The sequence below is a fragment of the Trichoderma reesei genome, assembly GCF_000167675.1.
Source record: "Trichoderma reesei QM6a unplaced genomic scaffold TRIREscaffold_1, whole genome shotgun sequence".
Classification (NCBI taxonomy): Eukaryota; Fungi; Ascomycota; class Sordariomycetes; order Hypocreales; family Hypocreaceae; genus Trichoderma; species Trichoderma reesei.
In genome coordinates this window covers 2,129,362-2,144,147 of record NW_006711148.1, presented here as the reverse complement: position 1 = coordinate 2,144,147, position 14,786 = coordinate 2,129,362, and the positions used below count along the sequence as shown (strand labels likewise).

At 54.2% G+C, this 14,786-nt stretch overlaps 5 protein-coding genes across 5 annotated transcripts; 3 read left to right on the top strand and 2 right to left on the bottom strand.

The window, feature by feature from the left end:
* Positions 1 to 46: 46 nt before the first annotated feature.
* On the bottom strand, positions 47 to 1,996 carry TRIREDRAFT_102953 (uncharacterized protein; the record flags this gene model as incomplete). Its single annotated transcript, XM_006961257.1, has 3 exons — positions 47 to 307; positions 382 to 1,427; positions 1,510 to 1,996. 3 exons carry the CDS (start codon positions 1,994 to 1,996, stop codon positions 47 to 49), a joined length of 1,794 nt encoding a protein of 597 aa, XP_006961319.1.
* Positions 1,997 to 4,426: 2,430 nt separating this feature from the next.
* On the top strand, positions 4,427 to 5,182 carry TRIREDRAFT_102952 (uncharacterized protein; the record flags this gene model as incomplete). The annotated part of the gene is made up of 3 exons (XM_006961696.1): positions 4,427 to 4,488; positions 4,548 to 4,795; positions 4,869 to 5,182. 3 exons carry the CDS (start codon positions 4,427 to 4,429, stop codon positions 5,180 to 5,182), a joined length of 624 nt encoding a protein of 207 aa, XP_006961758.1.
* Positions 5,183 to 5,839: 657 nt separating this feature from the next.
* Positions 5,840 to 7,376, top strand: TRIREDRAFT_1993 (uncharacterized protein; the record flags this gene model as incomplete). Its single annotated transcript, XM_006960877.1, has 3 exons — positions 5,840 to 6,140; positions 6,252 to 6,413; positions 6,490 to 7,376. 3 exons carry the CDS (start codon positions 5,840 to 5,842, stop codon positions 7,374 to 7,376), a joined length of 1,350 nt encoding a protein of 449 aa, XP_006960939.1.
* Positions 7,377 to 11,605: 4,229 nt separating this feature from the next.
* On the top strand, positions 11,606 to 12,873 carry TRIREDRAFT_119805 (uncharacterized protein). The gene is made up of 2 exons (XM_006961695.1): positions 11,606 to 12,011; positions 12,077 to 12,873. The coding sequence occupies exons 1-2, from the start codon at positions 11,748 to 11,750 to the stop codon at positions 12,470 to 12,472; spliced, it is 660 nt and encodes a 219-aa protein (XP_006961757.1). The 5' UTR covers positions 11,606 to 11,747; the 3' UTR covers positions 12,473 to 12,873.
* A 343-nt stretch (positions 12,874 to 13,216) lies between these two features.
* TRIREDRAFT_53561 (uncharacterized protein) lies at positions 13,217 to 13,891 on the bottom strand (the record flags this gene model as incomplete). The annotated part of the gene is made up of 2 exons (XM_006961256.1): positions 13,217 to 13,406; positions 13,593 to 13,891. 2 exons carry the CDS (start codon positions 13,889 to 13,891, stop codon positions 13,217 to 13,219), a joined length of 489 nt encoding a protein of 162 aa, XP_006961318.1.
* Between the last annotated feature and the right edge of the window lie 895 nt (positions 13,892 to 14,786).

The following is a 14,786-nucleotide window of genomic DNA, read 5'->3' as shown; positions in this document are numbered from 1 at the left end:
TCTAGAAAGAACAAACATAACTTCATATCAGGGTATCATGCACTCATCAGTAATCCTTCAATGCCTCGTCCATCTGCTTCCTCCACCGCGCCGCGTTCCTCCTCAGCGTCCAGATGCCGATGAAGCCCGCCAGCATGCAGAAGAGGGCCACAGTGGTAAAGACCCAGCCGACGCCCACGGCATTGATCCAGGGGGCCGCCACAATGACGCCCACGCAGCTGAGGATGTTGCGGACAAAGTTGTTGACGGCGACGCCCGCGGAGCTCTTTTTGCGGACGAATTCCGTGAGCATCGTGGTGGCGGCGGACTACATGGGTGTGAGCACTGGTCGTTACGATGAGGAAAGGGGGATGGTGTAAAAGGGGCAAAAGATGGACTTACAAAGACGAGCATGGATGCTGCGCCAAAGATGAAGCTGCCAATGGCCGGGACAATGAAGATGACGCCGTAGTTGAGCGTCCATCCGTATATCAGCAATCCAATGGGATACATGGTATTCGCCAGCCACATGTTCTCACGGAACCTGTCCTCGGGCAGGTAGACCAGCTTGCCGTTCTCGTCATATCGATTCGCCTTGATGGCCTGCCTCGCCATAATCTTGTCAATCCATCTGCCCCCGAGTATGGACGCCACAAAGTACCCCAAGCCCGCGGGGATGTACATGAGTCCGATGATGATCTCGCTGAAATTGTACGGCGGCTGCGAGAACTTTTGCTGGATGGAAATGTTGGAGATGAAGAGCGCCCCAAAGGCAATGGCGGCGGTGAAGACGGTGATGAAGACGGGCGGGAAGCGCAGGAAGAGCAGCACGCTCAGGGGGTCGATGAAGATGCGCTTCGCGCTGGCCGCGAGGTTTCTCGTGCGGACCTTGGCGGACTCGGCCGTCGTCATGCGGCGGATGGACGATTCCAGGGCGGGATTTTCTTCTTCCTCGATCTTGGGCCTCCGCGCCAGCGTCTCCGGCAAGCAGAAGACGAGAAGCAGGAGGATGGCGAGCCCGTAGATGGCGAGGAACCACATGGTGGCCTTCCACCCGAAGCCCTGGGCCAGGGCGCCGCCCACAATCGGCGCAATGAGCGGCGCCAGCAGCGGCCCCAGGTAAAAGGTGCTCATGGCGCGGCCCCTCTCGCGCGACTCCCAGATGTCGGCAATGGTGCCGGCGCCGACGGCCTGGACGGAGGCGGAGGCGCCGCCGGTGAGGATGCGGAAGACGATGAGCATGGCGACGTTGGTGGAGACGGCCGACAAGACGGCGAAGACGAGGAAGAGGGCGAAGGAGATGATGTAGATGGAGCGGCGGCCAAACTGCTCCGAGAAGGACGACCACCAGAGGGGGAAGATGGACATGGAGATCATGTAGAGGGCCACGGAGAGGTTGGCAATGTCCTCCGTGGTGTGGAGGCTCTTTGTCATTTCCGGCAGGGCGGCTGCGAACTTTGGTCAGCTTTGATGGACTTGAAGAATTCAGTCAGACTTGGGGGTCATATGTGAAGATTGGGTGTGCATTACGGTAAAAGATGGATGAGCCGAGGGGGGCGGCGGCAGTGGCCAGGGCAATGGTCAGCGTGATGCCCCATTTCGTCGAGTTCTTGTACTCGTACGGACGCTCAACCTCGGGGACAAGCGCGAGGCGAGCCAGGACGCCCCGTCTTTGGGAGCGAGGAACGATGGTGAGGGCCCTAGATCGTGTGGTCGAGGCACGAGATCTTGAGCGTCCGGCTGCTGCTTCCTGTCCGGCTGCTGCGTTGGTGTCGCCTGTGGGCTGTGCTGCCGTGTTTATGCTGACGGTTGGGACGAGGGCATCGTGGTGAAGCTCGGAGTTGTCTTCTTGGTCTTCTTCTTCTTCCTGGACCAGGCTGCGGGCCGTCTTCTTTTCGCTGCTGGTGTCTTGGTCTTCTGACGGCGCCGAGGTGATGCTGTCACTGGAGGAGCGTATAGAGGGCGGGGAGGATGTCGGTAGGCCCTCTGTTTTCTCAGGGTCGGGTGTTGACGACATTGTGAGTGACGGGTCCTGGATGTATGCGATGATACGCAGCTGGTGTTGTTGTCGAAGCGAAGCGCGGTCTGTATGAGGATGATTTTGTTTGTCTCATTCATGGGACATACTATACGTATGACAGTTGTGACGGCATTGACTCAGATGAAGCCGTTCAATAAGTAAGACAGTGAAGAAAATTAGGAATGCAAATCTGAAAACTGGTTCTTCATCACCGCAAACAGACACACACACACACACACTCCTTGAAAAGTAAAAGGGGAGAGGAAAAAGAAGGACGGTGAAAGAGCAGGCCACAAGGGTATTTGAAGAAGCACAACGATGATGACATGCAGCAACAAGAAGGGAAAAAAAAAAGTTTGTGAGAAATACTCAAGGCCCAGCCAACCAAGGATGTTCCAATTTTTCGATTCCTCGATTGTCCACCCCCCATGTTCGTTGGCTATGCACCCTTTTGTTGGCACTACATAATACTGTATCGCGGTGAAAATTGCCCTTCTCCGTAACGGGTGGGCCTTGTTTTCGGATACGCACCGGCTTGGATTCCAGGGCCGAGGCCCGTGGACGGGGCCGGACGATGCTTGATGGAGGGGGATTGTGCTTTGCTTTGCATCTACTAAACGGCGGTTTTATGGGATGAGTTTGTTGTTGTTAGTCTGGGTTACTGTTGGTGGCTTTTGCTGGGATTGGATATGTCGGTGTTGAGAGAGATGATGATACAAGTCCGTGACAATGAAGAGAGGTTCGAGTCTCTTTCTCTCTCACAGACAGATCAGTGATAGCCAACTCGGAGGCAAATGGCAGTCAGCAATCTGCAGTATTACTAGTTGTATTATCACTTTGTACGTACATGCAGGGGCACCGCTTAAGGCGTGCCGCTGGGAATTAGCCGGGCAATGGAAATCAAGGCCTCGCCAGATTTCGATGGATATTCCACACGGGAAATGTGTGGGGCACAAGAGGCTGACAATTGGATACCTAGGCATACGCCTGTTAGTCACGGAATCATTGGGGTAAATTGCAAGTTCGACGGCTTGGGGTAACGTGAGTTGGGGTGGAATGGATTGGCCTGGGAATTTTTGACTTGTAGACGAAGATTTGGGGTTTGAGGGGTTGAGGTTGACTCAGTTGCGTACTTTGGGAGGTGAACTCAAGTACGGTGTGTGATTGAATATTTTAGGAAATAGTTCAACAAGCGGCTTGTCTTATGGAGCTTGTCTGTATGTTGTCTATGAGAAGTGTATTGGTAATGGCACAGTACAGCCGAGACAAGCTCGACTTGACGTTTGATTTTTTGGCTTTTCACAAGGCTTATCCCGTCAGAAGTGTGGAGAAGCATACTGGATAGATGATCTTGTATCCAAGCTTTCACATTCGAGGTGAGAGAGTTACTATTGCAGTGAAAGATGGTTATAAATAATGCGAGCAGTCGTGGAACGTACTAGTTGTCGAGATGGAGCATCACAAGCTCCTTGAACACCGAAAGCTGAACTGAAAACTCATTACACTGGAAACACTTCTCCTAGAGGTCACCCATCGTAGGCGGACTAATTGAGCAATGTCGTGGCCGTATGTACATATAGAATTGGCCTGAGAAGAGGAAGAACAAGCCAACACGCAAATGATACGCTTGAAACGGCATATGCATCATGAAACATGTGGAAGAGAGATACCTAGGAGTTTAGAAAAAGTCACTCGATCGATAGTGCGTTGTGATATTCCGTTTGGCGGTGGATTGCATGGAGTATCTGTTTCCCAGGGTTCAATCTTAAGTGATCATGATCCTGTGCTCTACCCTCTTTCATGCAAACATCACCGCAGGATATGGCGGAAATGTGCTTAGGCTCTGCGATGGCTTTGACAAAAGCTTGATTCTCATAGTCACCAGCAGACTCGTAGATCCTGCAAGAAAGCATGATTGTCGCTTGAAAATGCAATATTGGTGATGCCTGGGTAGAAAGTCAAGACGTTCAGCTTATGGTCCTCGCCATGGCGTTGACCCTTCCAGGGACTTGCAAACATGCTTCAATACCCACTGCTGCACTTTGAACAATGAACCACTGGTCCGATGCTACAAGATCGAAGTTATGGTCATGCATAGATATTCAGCTCTATTGGCGAGATTATCATAGGCAGCTCTAGGTACCGTACCTCGGTAGAATCACTTGGGAGAGAATTGTTGACTTTTGATACAAAAAACAGCAAAGGAAAGAGCCATGCTGGCAGCTGCTCAACCTCGAGCCACCGGCTGCAGTCCCGTGATCTGGAGAATATATCGGCACAACACCAAGATTCCTCGAGACTCCTTATCCATCCTTCTTATCAGCATCTGCGCTTTAGCGACAAGCCTCGAGGCCTCTTTCACTTTTCATCTTCCCTGGCCAGATCTCTGATATCTCGTCGACGACTCGACAACTTGGCGAGGACATGATGGCGGCTGCAGAGGAAGAGGAGAATCAGCACTCCGAGACGCTCCTCTGGGCGATTCACATGTGCGCTCCTGGCTCGACCTATCCTGACGAACGCATCGTGGAGGCTAATAACATCGCAGGTGCTTCAACAGCAAGCTTTATGCAGACGTCAGCATCCGCCTGGGCGGCGTCGAAATTCCAGCGCATGCAATCGTGCTTTCGGCACAGAGCGAATACTTCAAGGCAGCGTTGAGGTCTCCCATGAAAGAGGCCACCGAGAAGAAGTTTGAGTACAAAGAGGGCAGCATGCATGCACACTGGAGAGTCTTTGAGTACCTGTACAGAGGAGAGTACTCGGAGGATCCTGCACCGCCGCTGCTCCCAATAGGTTCGTCGCCTTGCTTGGCCTGGCCTTGGACGCCGTTCGCTGACCCTCTAACAACTGACCGCATCCTTTCTAGCTGACGATGACGAACTCATCAAGGACATTCGCGTCTACCAGTTGGCCGACTACTTTAGAGTCGAGGGGCTAAGGGAATACGCCTTGCACAATTTCGAGTCAAAGATCAAGCACCTCTGGGTCAGCGAGAGCTTTGTCGACTGCATACGAGAGGTCTATGGGGCAACCGATCTGGGTTACGAGATGAGAAAGGCGATTCTACAGGTTGTGCGCGGCCACCTGGGGGAGCTGTGGGAGAAGAAGGCCTTTCGCCTGCTAGTCCGCGAGGGAGGCGACTTTCCGATGGAGATTATAAGCGGATTCATCAATAAATGAGTGGGCAAAAGTCGACGAGGGAGACGGTCAAAGGTCGAAGACATGAGCTGGGGGCGGATGGCGACTACATACCCTGGAAGTGAGAATATACAGCGAAATGTTCGACAAAGTCCAAATGGTTTACAGATTAGAGAGTCGTGTTGACAGTTTAGTATTGCGACTTTCTGTGGTTGGAGAAGCGTTGGTCGATGCCGAACAGGCCTTGGTCGGAACCGATATCGCAGAGGGAAACGGGTGGATGCTCAGCGCAACAAACATGGCATGGGGAGGACATCAAAAGAAACATGTTGAGAAGAGATTTCAAGTCGATATTTGAGTCGAGTGTTCTCCAGATTTTGGAAGCAATGGGTGATGTTTATGCACAGCAGTTGTCGCCTTTGGAATTGAACTTGTCGGCCCTGATGACTGATTACTGGACTAGGCAATGCGTGGGCCCCCGATCGGAGCTTTTTGAAAATCAGATCTGACTGTACCCGCTCTCATAAGCTCATGATTTGATCTCATGCTCAACCTCACACTCATCAAAACGCCCAATTCAATCAGCCCTCTCCATTCATAGCCCCTTACATACGAAACGAAACGTAAATCAAAGTGGCAAAAAGAGAGAGAAAGAGATAGAGAGAGAGAGACCGAGGTCCAAGCACAGAGACGACGACAATGTCCCTCACAAACGGCTCCCCCGAGGCCGCCGCCGCCGCCGCGAGAGACGCCTCCTTCACCCTCGCCTCGCTCCCAACGTCGGCCCGCAACGAGGCCCTCGACGCCATCCACGCGGCGCTGGCCGCAGCCAAGGACGACATCCTGGCGGCCAACGCGCGCGACCTGGAGCTGGCGCGCAAGGCGGCCGCGGACGGGGCGCTGAGCCAGGCGCTGGTGTCGAGGCTGGACCTGGGCAAGAAGGGCAAGTGGGAGGACATGCTGCAGGGCATCCTGGATGTGAGGGACCTCGAGGATCCAGGTATGTCCAACTTGGTTTACGAGCAACAATCTCAAGTGAGATGTTGCCATTATCATAGCCGCAAAGCCGCAAGTTACAAACCCAAGCCAGTTGCTAACAACCCACACACAGTCGGCAAAACATCATTGCGGACAAAGCTCGACGACGACCTCATCCTCGAGCGGGTGTCGTGCCCCATTGGCGTGCTCCTCATCATCTTTGAGGCCCGTCCCGAAGTCATTGCCAACATTGCCAGTCTGGCCATCAAGTCGGGCAATGCTGCCATTCTCAAGGGTAGGCTCTCCATCCCCCACCGCAACACAGAATCTACGAGAAAAATCAAGATATAAAACTGACACCCCCGTCGCAGGAGGCAAAGAATCTACGGAATCCTTCGTCGCCATCTCCCAAGTCATCTCCTCCGCCCTCGCCAAGACGCAGGTCCCCAACTCGGCCATCCAGCTCGTCACCACGCGCGACGCCATCCTCCAGCTCCTCAGCCAGGACCGCAACATCGACCTCGTCATCCCGCGCGGCTCCAACGAGCTCGTCCGCTACATCAAGGAGCACACCAAGATCCCCGTCCTGGGCCACGCCGACGGCCTCTGCAGCATCTACCTCACCGCCACGGCAGACAAGCACAAGGCCGCCGTCGCCGTCGTCGACGCCAAGACGAGCTACCCGGCCGCGTGCAACAGCGTCGAGACGCTGCTCGTCCAGGACAAGGCCCTCGGCACAGTCTTCCCCGGCGTGGCCGCCGCCCTGGCCGAGAAGGGCGTGACGCTCCGCCTCGACGCCGCCAGCAAGGCCGCCCTCTCGGAACTGCTCCCTTCCCTCCCCGAGGGCGCCATCCAGGACGCCGTCCCGCAAGACTACGACACGGAACACCTCAGCCTCACGCTCGCCGTCAAGACCGTCGCTTCCGTGGACGAGGCCATTGCGCACATCAACGCCCACGGCTCGCACCACACAGACTCCATCTTCACGTCGGACGGCGCCGAGGCGGAGCACTTTATGAACCGCGTCGACTCGGCGGGCGTCTACTGGAACGCGTCGACGCGGCTGGCGGACGGGATGCGGTACGGCTTCGGCACGGAGGTCGGCATCAGCACCAACAAGATCCACTCGCGCGGGCCCGTTGGCCTCGACGGGCTGACGATTTACAAGTACAAGATCAGGGGGGACTACCAGCCGACGACGCAGTACGGCGAGGGCGAGGGCAAGAGGCCGTGGAAGCACGAGAGGTTGGCTTTTTAGATGGAAGAGGGTGATGGGCTTGAAAGAGAAGGATAGGGAGTGCTTTGTGGAGATGGGGGGAAAGGCAACGGCATACTAGTAAAAATGAGAGCTAGTCAGGGGCAGAAAAAAAAGTAAGAAAGGAAGAAAAAAGGGCCATTGGCCGGAGCAGTTTGAATCAGTTGTTCTACTATTCCGCTCCATTTGTTTGCGACTTTCCTTGTTGGAGATCGCGGTGAAGCCAGATCGGCGGACGCTGAACCGCGCGGAGGGACTTTTTCCTGGAGCCAGGGGAGCGCGCAAACAAATGCTAGCTCTAGCTGTTTCCTATCGGACATGCACCAATACAGACAGGGCAAGTCATGAAGACACAAGTTGTCGCCGGTAAATTGTCATTTGTCAACTCTTCAAAGGGCAGAAGCGCGTATCGCATCACTTCGTACCGCAGCCGTTCATATCTCAGCCAGCCAAAATTCCCCATCTACTCCCACCATCACCAATCCCCTTATCAAAGTTTGAAAGAGGAAAAAGATCCTTTGATTGCCCATCCTGCCCGAGTCAGGAAAAGCAAAAAGAAGCAACGAAAAAGCACAGAACGCTTCTCCCGCCCAGCTGAAGAGCCTAGCCCTTGTCCTCAGACAGGGGTCTACATACAGTAGTCTGGGCGCGGCGGCGGCGACATCCCGACGCCTGTTGCAAGCAAGGTCTGCAGGTGAAAAGGGATGTCGGTCTGCAAGGAAAAAGCTTGTACCTGTACGAAATGCTGCCCAGGCATCTCCTACACACAAAGAAGCTGTTTGTTCAGAACTGGTGGATGTTGGTCTCCAGTTCTCTGTTCTCCATCGTGAGAACCACTGATTGATTCCATCGCCTGAAATTCGAACTGCTGATGCGGGCCCTCTCTTGTGATGATAGGAGGACCTTTACGATTCACTCATTGTGACCCAGCCGTCGCTTCTGTAGAGCGTTTTGCATCTAGAATTGCTCGCCGTTGCCCTTGTCAGATCATGTTTCCAACCTTGAAAGTCAAGTATTCACACGTCAGGACAAAAGACACAGAGTAGCACTGCGTGTGCGGCGTGCAGCGCAGTGCATCATCTCCCATCATTCACATGTAATATCTTCGTAATTCAACGGGGACGTGTCGTATATATGAGCACAGCCAAGGCTTCGATCAGTGTCACAAAATGCCGTTTCTCTTCCAAATACTTCTCTGAGTACTTATCGGAATACGAGGGAATCAGGTAATATCAGCAGAAGATGAAAGAATCTGAGAGAGAGAAATGACAGAAAGAAGAGAAAAAAGCCAATAGCTTAGCTTTCAGCTGCCCTTCTTCTCTCGTATGTGAAAGTTTTCACCGTTCGGCCTAGTAATACCTTATTGCGGCTGAGCGTGCCGTTTCTCGTCCATTGGCTGCCCTCTTCCAGGTTTCTTCCCATGTCGTGTGTTCTCCTCACTCTAATACGTGTATTGCCTTATCGGCCTCTGTGCCTGTGATGCAGTCATCGTCTTGCCGCCTTAGTAAGGCCTGCATACCGGTCTGCTTTGCGGTCTCGAGCAGAAAAGGGCGCTCCGGCTTTGTGATACCCGTCGTCCCATCACCGCCTCTTGGCGGCCCGTCCCACGACTAGGTATCCGTGTGCTCAATACTCGACGAGAAAACAAGTCAGAGTCGAAGAAAAACCCAAGAGGCATCCTGATCTCCCGAACTGTAGTCTCACATCTCCAGAAATCGGGTACTAGGCAATTGAGCCAAGAGACACAAGAAAAAGCAAGGGACTCACGAGATTCCACACTGATTCAATGCACGTCAAGAGGCAAAAGAGCGGCGGCATGTCGGAGAGAACCCCAGCGTCCTGTCAGCGTGATCCATGTCTGTGACGCTGGCCGCCTCAGTAAGACAAGCTCCTGTGCCCTAACAAGAGCAGGAATAAGAGTCTGACAGGGCCATCCAAGAAGGCTGGGTCGGCAATTTCGAGCGGTTGCAATAATAATTTGCGTGTGCGCGTATCACCGCCAGCATCTTGCATTGACCTGTGGAATGTCCAGACCAAGCTCGCATGTGCGCTTGTGCACCTTCTCATAATACCTGTGATTCCGTGGGCAGTGCCGCCCTGCTGGTGGTTGAGGCGACAACGACGACCCCATGTGATGGTGACATGCTCTGCTTCTGTCTCTCTCCTCTTTCAGCCGTGCCTCGTGCCCAGACCTTCTTCTCTCTCATCACCAGGCTAATGATCCAAGCTACTACATCATAGCCTCGAGGGGACCAAAAAAAAGCTCGCCTTGCTCGAAAATGGGACCGATACGAGGGCATAACGAATCTGGATGGCCCTCGATACCTCTCTGGCCTCTGTGAACTTTCCACTGCCAACGGCATGGATCAGGCTTGGCTTACACACATCTGCCCAATTTAGGGCCGAGGCGGAGGGCAAAGGTCTTTTTTTGGAAGCCAATGGCGTCACTATCCAGTCGTTGTGGATGGGAAATGCCGCTGAATGTTCCTTGGTTTCTTTCTTTGTTCGTGTTCCTGTGCCCTCTCAGCCTCTCTTTTGTCGTCTTTCCACCTTTGCCTACCATCATCAATGAAACACAGTGCGATATGTCATGGTCTCCCTGTACCCAATTGCCCTATGTTTAAGCAGTGATCGTCGGTGTGATGAGGGGGCTCGCAGGGATTCGATAGAGATAGCGGCGGCTTGGGAGCCTGTCCGCACTGTACGGCGAAACGTTGCGTCTGGTGCTCGAGACGAGGCCTCATCAGAAAGATTCTCCGGGTGTGTGTGTGTCCTTGGACGAGGAAAAAAAGGCGAAGGGAAAAAGCTCGTACGAGTGAGTACCTACTCGGTACGTACCCAGGTACCGAACAGCACCTTCCTCCCGACGACAGAAAACGTGGAGATGCAAAAACCGGGGGCATTGCGCGCCATGACGTGATATGAGCCAATGGCGGCCCGGTACGGCCCTCATCCTGCCTGAACAGGACAAGCCGCTGCCGTGTCAGGACCAGTCAGCTGCGAGGGCAAGAGGGGGGAAGAGCGACCAGAAAACCGGGGGGAAAGCAGCAACCACCGCACTTTCTCGCTGCTACCACAGCTGCTAGCCACGCTCGGGGCCTCGGCCAGCGAATAGAGCGGAAGCAAAGCTCGTATTTGCTTTTCTCTGTCTCGCCATCTCTTTGTTTATTCCCTCTCTTTTCCCTCTCGTCAATCCATGCAGATTGTGCTGAAAGTCGAGTGACTGACGGCATTGTGTGGCGCCCGGCGCTTGCACAGCACATCACCGCCACCGCCTGTACTGTACAGCATGTAAGGTATGTATGTCGTCTCTTGGCGCCTCTCATCGTGACCGCACTCGAGCCACGCGTGGCTACCCAGGTCTCGCTACCTCCGACTACATACAGCTGTGCCGACGGACAGACAGAGCAGGACCTGCCAGGACATCAATACCTACAGTGGGCTGTCGGCCCAAGTATGGACCAGGTATCGCTACTCAGCTAGAGAGACCGGGTGCTGGGGCCTTTGGTGGGACGACCAGAGGGGACCCCCTGGTTAGCATCGTGACGGGTTGGGGCCGCCTCTTTGCTGCATGCTCCCTTTCTTCGCTGCCTCTGCACTGGTCTGAAGCCGGTATCATACGGCTGGCTGCTACAGAAGACCCCGGCTATGCTGCCAGACGACGTCTCCAGTGCTGGCTGTGCTGTGTGTATGTACATGTCGGCATTGTCGTCCTTTGCACGCATACGGGATCCATCGCGATGGGCTAACAGTGACACGATGCACCTTGGTCAGCACCGGCTGCGATGCGAGTTCTGCGTACGATACAAGCGGGCTACTCGCACCCAAGCAACAGACAACATACGACCGACGTCCCGCGTGGACGGCCAAGCGGCAGGTTCCAGCACAAGTGTGTGCCAGAGGTGGGAAAAGGGAGAAGGGGGCCTTGTCACTCGGCCGCCGCTACGCCCAACAGGCAGGTACCGCAGCCCGTACCGGTACCAGCGTCTGGAGACCACTTGGAGACCACCTGGCGACCACTTGGGATCCCCGGCACTCGAGGGGACCCTGGCCGCCTCCCTGCATGTGCCTTGTTTGGCTTGGGATGCTGGCAAAGACGAACAACCTCGTATTACTATCAAGGCATACAGGGACGCATGGCACACATGGTATATAATCATGTCCTGTCCTCGCACATCTCGTCCGACTTTCTGCTTCCGGACCCAAACTCCAAAGCATTATCACTACACTCGCTAGTTACAAAGCCCAGCGTCAGCTGTACTCTCGTTCAACAGCCTGCTATATCAGTATCCGCCTAATATCTTAATATCATCCTCACCCCCCTTACGCCCGTTTTATCTTCAAAACAGCACAAAAAGCAAAACAACAGACAAAATGAAGACCTCTGCCGTCATCGTCGCCGTCGCCGCCGCTCTCGTCAGCGCCCAGGCTCCTCCCGAGGGCACCAACAAGGTGTCGTGCGCCAAGCCCAACGCTGCCTACTGCATGGGCGGCGACATCATCGTCCGCTGCGACGCCAACAGCGTTGGCACTGCCGGCCGATGCTCCGACAACGTTGCCGGATACCCCCCTCTGGGCGGCGTTGCCGAGTGCTGGCAGAGCTCCGAGCAGGCTGGTGATGCTGCCTGCCAGAAGAACGTACGTCTTCCCTCCCAATCAGACCTGACCGATATGACGACCTCAAGCTAACATCATCATGACAGTGCGTCGTCTACGCTCAGCCTTCCTTCACCCTGGCTGCCTCTGAGTGCACTCCCAGCTTCACTGCCTCTGCCACCGCTGCTCCCACCACCCTGGAGAGCTCCGTGGTTGTCACTTCCACCGTCGTCTACTCCACCCCCAACGGCACCGTCCCTACCGTCACCTCCACTCAGGTTCCCCCTCCTGTCCAGACCACCCCCGTGGGCACTGGTGTCCCTCCTCCTCCTCCTTCTGGCGGCAACAACGGCACCTCTCCCAGCGGTACCAACACCCCCGTTGGCCCTACCACCACTGGCGGTAGCACCGGCCCCAGCACCGTCCCTACCAACGCTGCCGTTGCCAACCACGCCACCGGTGCTCTGGCCGTCATGGGTCTCGTTGCCGCTTACTTCCTGTAAGCGAGCATTCCGTGCTTGCTCGCCTTGCTCTGTCAAGTTGGCATAACGTTTTACGACTGAATTCAATATCTCACCATGTGTGGGCATGTTTATGAAATGTCTGGAGCGGACAGAATGAAGAAAAACGAGAAAACCATTTCATTTCATCTAGTGGAATCTGTGCGGGAAAGCAAAAGGATTGCCAGTCATGATGTTGCTCGACTACCTCCTCTTGCGAGTGGTTGTACATAACGTCGCAGCAAATGGGAAGGAAGCGGAAAGTCATGATGGAGGGCGGGAGGATATTATACCTTGGGGGACTAATGTTTGGACACGGGAGTTTGCTTGTTTTGCTTTTTGCCGTTATCTACCTATTAGATATCGACGTATGACGGAGATTACGCATTATACCTTTCTACATGCCTTGAGCGATGGAATAATACATTATTACTCTTGCGATTGTTTCGTCTCATGCTTTGCTGTCTTGACCTGATCTTGACCTCTGATGAAACATTGTGTTATGATAGTGTATCGTCTGGTTGATAAATATCGTCTCCCGTCCCGTTGTCTTGACCTCACTTTGGTTTCCAATTCAGAGTTCCCAATCGAGAGTTGTGTATTATCTACTGTATTGTCTGATATATAAAGATGGAATAAACGCCGTCCACGAACCCCCCCAGGAAATGATGCCCTATGAACGAAAAGACCTGATGCCATAATATGGAAAATGAATTATAAAGAATACCCAGCTTGCCTGAAGATCCGTCATTGCTGCTGCGCCCACTTCTTCGAATTCATCACCCACAGCTGCGGCGCCTCGCCCTCTCCCGTATAGACGTAGCTCAAGTAGAGCGCATACCGGAACAAGGCCTGCCGCAGCACGTCCTCAGTCACCTCGTCCATGCCAATGCTTCGCCCAAAGTTCTCCGCCGTAATCTTTTCCCCTTCGGCGCCACTGTACGTCGTGATGTCTGAGCCTGCATCGCTGTCTTCACCGTCGCTCCATGCAGCGGTGCTGCTTGCTGAAGAAGAAGACCACGATGATGATGAGATGGAAGGAGAGCGGGCCATGGGAGATGACGATGAGGCAGAAGACGAAAAAGAAGAAGAAGATGTATAAGATGCAGTAGGACAAGGACACTCCTCGGCGCCCCTCAACGCCGCACGCATCGCAGACAGGAAACTCTCCGGGACGGGAAGCCCGCGCGGGACGGAGCACCCGGGGGACCAGATGGCTTTTGGACGACGGCTGAGGTCGGCGGCGATGTGCTCAATGGTCTGCTGGGCGACGGCCGGGTCGACGAAGGAGGCGAGGACGGAGAAGGTGGGTTTCGCGAGGGCGGCGTTGAAGGCGTGGCAGGTGAGGCGGGCGGAGGGGAGGTCGTGCCGGGGGAGGTGGGTGAGGATTTGGGTGATGAGCTCGAAGGGGAGGGAGTCCATTTTCTGTTGCTTCTCGGTGTTTGGTGTGTGTGTGTGTGCGGTTTGATGAGGGAGATGATTGAGATGAGATAAGGTGAGTTTGCGAAGAAGAAATGTTTTATTGGTGATATGAGAAGCCGTCGAGATGTGTCCGGGAGGATGTTTGTATAGAGCGTGTCGTCGGAGGTGGCTCAAAAGGTATCGTGAATGAAGTAGTTGAGTGGTGATGATGTGTCGTCTCTGTAATGCCAACACCTCACGATGACCAGCTCCAAATGAGTTTTATATATAGGAAGCAATTATCCAAAACAAAACATCCAACAATGAATGCGACGAAGCGTGCAGTCCAGGATCATACTTATATACTGCCCTACTGCCTCCTTCACCCCCCTTGCCGCCACCTCGTGAGCCTCACCCTCAAGGTTCGCGCACTCCCTCACGCGTGGCCGTGCTCACTGCTTACTCTCCACCCCCCAGCAAGCCAAGCCCCCCAGCCCAACCAAGCACCAAGCACCAACACCAACGCCAACGCCAACACCAGCTGCCGGGAGTCGGACCCGATGCTGCAGATCCAGTTCAAGGCAAATCCTTGGCTCTCAGGCTGGCAGACTACTACATACTACATATTGATTCCACACACGCCCCCAGCTATTGATATACCACTGATATGCTTGCTGTCATCCTTGCCTCACCTGAGGAGCGAGACTTTAACTGACGTAAGACGCAGAAGCACTCTTTCAACTTGGTTCGACAAAACCATTCATCAATTCGAAGAAAGAAGCTTCACTTTTTGAGCAGCAATTACTAATAAAACAAAAACGCCGACGTTTGTCCTATGGTACTCGTCTCCAGATATGAGACTCGCGGATAGACTTGACTCGAACGTTTCCGAGATTCTGGTGCCGCTCCATTTCCA

Coding starts and splice junctions, on each gene's coding strand:
- TRIREDRAFT_119805 (XM_006961695.1), top strand. CDS start 11,748: ATGAAGACCTCTGCCGTCATCGTCGCCGTCGCCGCCGCTCTCGTCAGC. Junction 12,012..12,076: donor ATGCTGCCTGCCAGAAGAAC/GTACGTCTTCCC, acceptor TCATCATGACAG/TGCGTCGTCTACGCTCAGCC.